Genomic DNA, 9,406 nt, shown 5'->3' with positions numbered 1-9,406 from the left:
GTCAGCATATGGTGACCCTGGGAATTAAAGACCTCCAAAGGTCTTTTTAGGTCTTACAAACTCATTGTCATGGTTTCTTTGATTGAACCAATTCACTTGCAAAGCAACCTTTCTCTTTTCCTATTGTCATCCACCTTACAAAACATTATTGTCTTTTCCATAGAGTTACATCATCTCATGATATCTCCAAAGTACCACATTCTCCATTTAATCATCTTCACTTCTACTGAGAGTTCTGGTTTGATTTCCTCTGAGACTCATTCATTTGTCTTTATGACATACACATGAATAAAGTGTTCACAAACAAGCTTCTTTCTTTTGCTTCATATCTTTATATCCCATGCCAGTCCAAGACAATTTGCTGCCTGAAGCAAATGGCATATCTGTGGACAAGACATAATACAACCAAGGTCAATCAAGTTGGTTTGGCACCAGTAGCAAAAGGTCCCATATGCAGTTCTTTTTTCTTTCATGTCAGGAGTGACTTGAGAAACTGCAAGCCACTTCTGGTATGAGAGAATTGGCCATCTGCAAGGATGTTGCCCAGGGGACACCTGGATGTTTTACCATCCTGTGGGAGGCTTCTCTCATGTTCCCGCATGAGAAGTTGGAGCTGACAGACGGGAGCTCACTCCACTCCCCCAATTCGAACCACTGACCTTTTAGTCAGCAGTCCTGCCAGCAAAAGGGTTTAACCCATTGTGCCACCGAGGGATCCATCAGCAGGGATAAATACACAGTAATAAATCTGTAATTAATGACTTGCTGCTTTGTCATAATAATAATAAAAATCTGCTGCCTGGGGAACTTGTCCCACTCTCTCAAACAGTACAGCTGGACAAGATGGGCACAAATAAATGGTGAGTTATATGGTCTACCTGTGGTCTAGGCACTCTGAGATGCTGAAGGAAAGAGCCATTGTGCCAATAATTTGGCTTTTAGTGCCAGCACAAACTCTCTAATGCACTTCAGGGCTGTTGCTCCAGCAATCATTAATACAGCTAAATTAGCCCTTATTTGAAATGCTTGGGACCAGAAGTGTTTGGGATTTCAGATTCTTATTTTTTTCAGGTTTTGAGATACTTGTATCTGCATGTATGTACATAATGAAATATCTTGGTGATGGTTCTGCCTATGTCAAGCATACAAAAGCATAGTATGTTCTTGTGCACATTTATCTGGCAGTCAGCACAAGTACCTGTTGGCCTGTAGGCATCATTTGACTTGCTGCTCAGCAATAAGAGCCCAGGACAGATTCATGGACCAGAAAATGTTATCAAAGATGACTTTGTGCCAGCACAACATGCAAATGTTTAGCATCTGAAGTGCCAGCTTTTTAATCATTGATGAAGCTATGCACCAGGTGAATATTACACCATAATTTAAGGTGGACAGTTTGTGTAATTCAAAAGTCATTTGTGTGGCCTGAAACAGCCATTTCTGAATACAAAGGAGGAAGGAAGGGGGTGAGAAAAATGGAAATATGGTAGTAAGTTTGGTTTTTTTAAATCATGAGCTTCTATGGATGTAAAGCCACTTATTCTTCTTTGGAGGCTTTTAAACAGAGGCTGGAATGACCATCTGTCAAGGATACTTGGATTGTGCTTTTCCTGCATGGCAGGTGGTTGGACTGGATGGCCGGAGCAGTCTCTTCCAACTCTGTGATTCTATAATGCTAAGATTATAGTCGTTACTTGGTTATTCAACTATGATGGCCTTTAACTGATTAAAACTGAGACACCAAGTGGGATTTTCTGCATGCAAAATAAGTGGTGTCATTGAGTAAGATTTCCTATCCATGAAATAAAATAAGGTAAAGCGTTCTCCTAGTATACAGAAATACATAGTATGTTGATGCCATGGTTACAACAAGTGTCATTTAAAGGGCTTAGGGCTTGCCAGGCACCAATTAGCTCTCCTGTTAGTCACTTTATGTCACAGGGTGGAAGTGATGTCACCTAAACTGAAGTAAAGCTTGTAAGGTCTGGTAGGGGTGGGGAAGACTTGGGTCGGAGCCTTGTGTGAGCCCCTCCCCCATGTTCTCATTGTATGATGTCCCAGCCTGAATGTTCTGTCCAAAATGTGTGAACATTGGTGGCTTATCAATAAGGACACTGTGGGACAAATACAGTGCAAATTGTAAAAGTACCCAAGTAATTTATTCCAGAACATCTTACCTCAACCCAACCAGAAAGGGTGATTTCCTTATCCCTCTGAAGCCTCCTTTTCACATCTGGAAAAATACCAATGTTCCTTCGAATTTTCCTGGCTATTAAGATATAAATGGCTGAAATCTAAATCTTTTAGCTTCTACTTGTTCTGACCATTAAACTGTTGACATAATGCCTACTCCAAATATATGATAACTGTTAGGAATTGCAACCTGCATATGATGTCATCTGGTCCATAACTGCCAAATCCCAAACAACGCAACTAGAGAGGTGTGTGTTCCAAAACTTTCCATTAACCTTCTGTCCTCCTCATTTCAGAAAAATGAATTGTGAACTAGAAATATCCTCCTTGCTAGCCACACCATATAAACCAGACCAGAGCATTTCAACTGAAGTATTCAGTGTGTACAGCATATATAGTGCAATGCAATACAGACAGTGCAATGAGACGTCTTTTGAAGAAGTGGGAAGGAAGAGGAAATACTTTATATTGTTGTTTCTCAAGTTCACCAATAGCTCTTAGTTGGAGCAGTGTAGGGTATGACTTACATCACCATTTCCAAGTGAGGTGTCTTCTCCAAGTGCAGACAATTAGCCAATTCTTCTTGAGGTACCAAGATGTTTTTGTTTGTCTTGTAGATCAGTGTACTGTAGACATGCTTTTGGATGTAAGCCATTGTTCTTCTTGCTGTACACTATCTAGATGACTTGTGGTGACCCAGAAATTTCCAAGATCCCTGACCATCGATTGCTGTTGAAGCCATGGCATTCTTGATTGATTGAATCAATCTACCTATAGTGTGGTATTCCTCTTTTCCTACTGCCTTTCATTTTACTGAGTGTCATCTTTTCCAATGAATCATTTCATGTATGTCTCATTAACTATTGAAATCCTAGATTTTAATCCCATCTGAAATCCATAATCTTTTCCCAAAGAATGAAACAACTAATGAACATCCACCCACCCATACACATCTCTCCCCGCTCTCCCATCCCAGATTAATCCATACAATCTAGTTTGTTTTCATGAATCTAGCACCATGAATTCAGTTGTTTAAAAGGTCAGTGTTTGTTAACAGCCAGGGCTAAGACTTAACTCCCATTGATGTGAATGGAACAAACTAAATAAATTCAGTAACACTTAGTCCAATCACCATGGGATTGGCTTTCAAAAATTTAGTGTCATCGTGTAAAGTCAGCTTTTCAAAGCATAGATTTGGGTGGTGTTTTTTTTTTTTAATCAAGAAGCAGCACATAATTTGTCTTTCTTGGGTGGCTTCATCATACCCAGCTTTGATGAGATCACTTGTTCTTCCAAGAAAGAAGACTGACAGTGTTGCTGACTTGTTAGCGTAATTTAAATGTGGAGGAGTTACACACTGGTTAAACACAGTGTCTAATCTACAGTAGGAATGGCAGGCACAGCCATAAGAAGGATCTAAAATGTTTCCAATTATTACTGTTAATGTTTAACTGAAGATTTCCCCTCCGAATAGCCTGCTATGAATCCTTAGTCTGTCAAACCGTCCTGGCTCCTAGCTAGCAGACAAATGTCTCTAAGGAGCCCTTTAACACTCCACATGCTGGCTGATGCTTTCTGCAGCAATACATTTTAAATTAATGGAACTCTGGCAGGGTTAATAATTTATTTTTATGGCTAAGGAGCCTGCACTTTGTTTATCTCCTAAAACAAAGTGAGCAAACATATAACAACTTTAAAGTATCTAAAAGATTGGGCAAGGAATGGTCTTAGAAGAAACCCGGTATGGGGGGCAGATTTGCTCATTTAATGTCAAGTGTAGAGCAAATTGAAGAAGGCACTTAATTTTCACAGATGCAGCACCAGGTTGCGTCTGGCATACAAGCTCAGAGTCTATGATTTTCCACTCCAGTGGAACCAGTGGGACTGGGAAGGGAAGGGACTGCAGTGCCATTATGTGCCCCCAAAAAAATAATTCTGGAAAACCTCCTGGGACTGTTTTTTCTGTAAGACAGAAGTCCACAAGGGAAGAAAAAAGCATAGGATTAGATTAGGTCCACTGTCACTACTGATGGGAAAAAACACAATGAAGTACATCTCAATTTAGTGTAGTGTTTCTTCTTTATATTAACAAGTAGTTTTAATAATATCTTATGAATATTAATTATCTGTTTGGGCAGTAATGCTTTGTGTAACTGAGTCGCTTCAATCCCATAAACATTCATGTTTCTGAGAAATCAAGCTGCAAGCCTAAATTTCAAAAGCACTATGGGGGTTGCACTACACTCCGTAGAATATAGTTCTGCATGTACCCAATAGACTTCCATATGTGAGTGCTGGTTCCTTGAGACATTTCCAGAAAAAATAAACACATTACTTTCTAATATGAGTTTATGATTAGTTCTAGAAGTCAATCTAGAAAAAAGTATATCTAGGATGTGATGTGCGCACATTCCTGAGGCCAATAGCACAAGAACTACACAGTTCAGATTTGAATGTCATAGTCGTCAAGATGAGTTGTGAATTTAGGTTCCTTTAAGACTGTATTTAATGGCCTGAAGGGATGTTCTGTTCCCTTTATATGTGTAATGTTTTAACTTACTTTAAAATGTAGTTTTGAAGAATGTAGGAGGTGTGCTCTTTCTGATGAGAATAGTCCTAGTCTTTTGCCCTGAACTTCTGCTCCATGGCACCATTGATCCTGTTCACTCAGAAGAAAATTCCTTTAAGTTGTTTGGGGTCAGGGGGACTGAAGCAGCTCCATTGGCTTTTGACAAGTTTCCAGGCTCAATTCAAGGTGCAGGTTGTTACCTATAAAGCCCTATACGCTTCAGGTCCAACCTATCTTCGAGATCGCATCTCTTTCTATGAACCAGCGTTGGCTTTGAGATCGGCAGAGGAGGCCCTTCTCTCATTGTTTGTTTTGGGGTGTTATGTAATATCCGTTTGGTCATATGTTACGCTTTGTCTTAGAAAAAAACTCAGCCATTCCTCTTGTTTTTTATGAATGCTCCCATTAGGAAATGCATAAGGATGTGGGTGAACTACAACTCCCATATACCAAGGACAATCACCTCCTAACCCCGTCTGTATGCATAATTGGCCATGTTGGATCTGTGTGCCAAGTGGAGTCCAGATCCATCCTCTGCTAGATTCAGTGTTCTCTGAATACGGGTGAACTAAAATTCCCAGATTTCAAGGTTAATCACCACCAAAATCCACCAATATTCACAGTTGGCCTTGTTGGGTCTGTGTGCCAAGTTTGGCAAATCCGTCATCTGCTGAGTTCAGTGTTCTCTGAATATGTATGAACTGTAACTCCTGGATGCCACGTTCAAACACTCCCAAACCCCGCCAGAATACAGAGTTGGCCATGTTGGATCTGTGTGCTAAGTTACTTCTAGGTCCATCATTGGTGGAGTTCAGAGGGCTCTTAAATTGCTGGGGAACTATACATCCAAGTACCTACAACTCCTATAAATCATGGTGAATTCTCCCCAAACCTCTCTCTCTAGTATGTTCAGTTGCTGAGTGCTATAGAAAAGAATAGGAAAGGATTAAGGGAGAGGCAGTGGGCAGGGTCATGCATATTTCACACCAATGGAGAGAGAAAGGAACACTGGGATGAGGTGCTCGCTGTAACCTACAACCTGACTAGTAGCTATTGCTTGAGTATGTTTTAATGCGTTCTATGTTTTATGATTTTATGTTTATATGTTTTAAATGTATTTATGTGATGGTAATGATATTTTATTGTGTATTGCTGTGCTTAGTCCCCATGTGAGCCACCCCAAGTCCCTTCGGGGATATGGGGCAGGATATAAGAATAAAGTTATTATATTATTACAATGTCCTTGGAGGGAGGGCTTTGTTTCCTCCTCAGCACTGTGGGTTAAAGTTGTTTGTGGAGGTGAGAGGCTGTCTGTGTAAACGGACTCCCCTGCCACATACACACATATACATTTTCACTTTTATGATGTGTATAGAGGATAAAAGATCCTATAGGCTGCCGATTCAAGGTGCAGGTCATGACCTATAAAGCCTTAAACAGTTAGGGCTCGGCCTATCTTCATGATCGCATCTCCCCCTACGTTCCGGCGCGGACCCTTAGATCTTCCAGGGAGGTTTTTGAAAGTGACTAATCTGAATGCCTAGACTCCACCCTGGTCACCATATGGGTCTCTGTCTTGCACTTTATCCACTCCCACAGCCCTTTGACTTTGCCATTGCACTAGTTTAACTAGTTTAATATAGCCACTTAGCAGGCCAGAAGTTGTGTAACCTGGGCTATGCCCCTTGCCATCAGTTGCACTTTACCCCTGGCACCATGTTGTTTTACTGCATGAGCCTCAGCCCAGCTCCTACAGTTGTCCAACTCATTCGGAAAATTATGTCCATTGATTGTCGAATCACCCAATGGAGTGATTTGAAATTATTTTATATTTCAAATGAGTACATTGTTAATTGTTTTTGTAATCACTATTATGCTTTGTTGTTTTATTATTGTACTTTTGTGTGCTCTATGTTGGTATTAAATGTTTACCATGTGTAAACAACCCTGAGTCCCTTTTGGGAGATAGAGCGGTATATAAATAAAGTTTTGTTGTAAAGTTTTGTTGTTGTTGTTGAAGATAGATGTGTTGATAGTGGTTATTGTTATAATTTTATGTGATATAGTTTTATACTCCTGCACCATTCTGTATTATATGCTACACCTTTGGAAGCTGCCCCAGTCCCTTCGGGGAGATGGTGGTGGGATATAAATAAAGATTATTATTATTATTATTACAAGGAACCCCGGTGGCGAAGTGTGTTAAAGCACTGAGCTGCTGAACTTGCAGACCGAAAGGTTAGCTCCAGCTTCTGCTAACCTAGCAGTTCAAAAACATGCCAATGTGAGTAGATCAATAGGTACCGCTCCGGTGGGAAGGTAACGGCGCTCCATGCAGTCATGCCGGCCACATGACCTTGGAGGTGTCTACAGACAACGCTGGCTCTTCAGCTTAGAAATGGAGATGAGCACCAACCCCCCAGAATCAGACATGAATGGACTTAATGTCAGGGGAAACCTTTACCTATTATGATTATGATTATGATTATGATTATTATTGTGTTGGAAAAGGGTGTGTTTCTTTTATCTCCCTCCCTTTTATCTAGGTCAAATCTGAAATGGAACCCCATTATTTGGTGGTTGTCTCTTTGATTAAATACTGATAAAATGCATGTTAGGAAAGGGACAGGAAGAAAATTGATTTTAAAAGAGGTTAGACTGTAGACTTTCAGAAATCAAGTTGACATATATGTCTTTTTGGAAATCCTCTTACACTGCCTTTCCCCCAAACATTAGGACAAAATGGCATTGTTTACAAAAATTTATTAATACAAACTTTACACACTTTGCAGTAACAGTTCTCAAAGGCCTAAAGAGTGAGACCATGGGTGCTGTCACCACCATACGTTTTTTGTTGCGCTAGTTGTTGTAGTGCTTGTTGTTGTTTTTTTGTTTGGTTTTGATACTCAAGTTGCTACACAGAAAGAAGGAAAATATATAGATATATAGATAGATATAGATAGATATAAATATATCTCCAAAAGACTGACATCTAACCTCAGTGATCACTGGATTTCCAATGGGATCCGTTGGATTTAAGGCTCTTGGCGACAGCTAATCCTACAGAGGCGACCACGGCTGGTGGGGCGCAAAACAGAGGCTGGCAGCCTGACTGCAAACTGAACTAGCCCACACTGGACTGGCAAGGCGAAGCTTAGCTTAGCTCAGCATTACTGGCACGTCAAAGAAAGGGAGGCAGGGAAGAAGGGAGGGAAGGCAAGGAGCCCCGCACCAACACAAGGGACACGCAACAAACACACGCAGCCACAGCTCCCGCCCACCCTCTCCAGAGGCTTTTGGGTGGGTTCTTTTTTAATACCCCCCGAGGATTTGCAAAGAGACTCAATCAGAAAGAAGAGGAGGGGAAAGAGAGGCAAGGAAAGGGGGGGAAAACAAAGGAACCAAACCAAACGGAAAGGAAGAAATGCAAGCTGATGTGTTGCAGCATTGTAGGGCCACTAAATAGCCATCTGTGAACTCGTGGCGATTTAAAAGGCGAAGGGAAGGCACGGAAAAGCTGCCAACGGCATCCTGCGTCACATGGCCTGAAGAGAATGCAAAATTTCAAGTAAGATGGATCTCAGAAAACACCGCGCGGGGCGCAGCTTCGAGGAAATCCCCGCGACGGCCGGGCAAGGAAGGGGCAGGAGGCCCACGTCTTGGGGACATTTGGGGGTGGGGTCTGGCTGGCTGGGGGGAGATATTGGGGCGCAGGGAGGGAGGGGGTAGCAAGGATGAGGGGCTCGACTCTCTAGGTGCATCTATGCAGTTGGACCCCACTTTCATAGCCATGGCTCCATGCTGTGCAGTGGTGACCATTCTATAGCTTCACAAGGTCTTTAGCTTTCTCTGCTAATGAAGGCTGGTGCCTCACCGAGGAATCCATAGCATTAAGCCTTGGCAGTGTCAAACTGCATCCATTTTGCGTTGCTGTTGAGTTTTCCGAGCTGTATGGCCATGTTCCAGAAGCATTCTTTCCTGACGTTTCGCTGGCATCTATGGCAGGCATCCTCAGAAGTTGGGAGGTCTGTTGGAAACTATTCAAGTGGGGTTTATATCTCTGTGGAATGTCCAGGATGGGAGAAAGAGCTCTTGTCTGTTGGAGGCAGATCTGAACGTTGCAATTGACCACTTTGATTAGTATTGAATAGCCTTGCCGCTATGATGAACATGAAGCACTGTGGTCGCATCGTGTGCAGACAGGAAAGCCTGGAGAAGATAAAGATGCTGGGGAAAATGGAAGAAAAAGGAAGAGGGGCCAACCAAGGGCAAGATGGGTGGATGGTAGCCTGGCTTGACCTTGAAGGAACTGGGGGTGGCGACGGCCGACAGGGAGCTCTGGCGTGGGCTGGTCCCTGAGGTCAGGAAGAGTTGGAAGCTTCAAAGGCTGGCTGCTTCCTGCCTCGGGGAATCCTTTGTTGGGAGGTCTTAGCTGGCCCTGATTGACTGCTGTCTGGAATTCCTCTGTTTCCAGAGTGTTGTTCTTTATTTACTGTCCTGATTTTAGAGTTTTTTTTAATACTAGTAGTCAAATTTTGTTCATTTTCATTGTTTCCTCCTTTCTGTTGAAATTGTCCACATGCTTGTGGATTTCAATAGCTTCTCTGTGTAGTCTGACATGGTGGTTGTTAGAGTGACCCAGCA

General features: G+C 42.1%; 1 protein-coding gene across 2 annotated transcripts in view; it reads right to left on the bottom strand.

The window, feature by feature from the left end:
* Positions 1-7,510: 7,510 nt before the first annotated feature.
* Positions 7,511-9,406, bottom strand: part of adcyap1 (adenylate cyclase activating polypeptide 1) — a 28,972-nt gene continuing 27,076 nt past the window's right edge. Inside the window, exon 6 of one of the 2 annotated variants that reach the window (XM_008108653.2) lies at positions 7,511-8,307. In XM_008108653.2, the coding sequence (XP_008106860.1) occupies positions 8,109-8,307 (199 nt within the window). In that variant the 3' untranslated portion in view covers positions 7,511-8,108. The remainder of the gene's footprint in view (positions 8,308-9,406) is intronic. The other variant, XM_008108654.3, reaches the window with a different exon arrangement.

Source organism: Anolis carolinensis, chromosome 4 (assembly GCF_035594765.1).
Source record: "Anolis carolinensis isolate JA03-04 chromosome 4, rAnoCar3.1.pri, whole genome shotgun sequence".
Lineage (NCBI taxonomy): Eukaryota > Metazoa > Chordata > Lepidosauria > Squamata > Dactyloidae > Anolis > Anolis carolinensis.
This window is presented reverse-complemented; position numbering and strand designations above follow the sequence as displayed.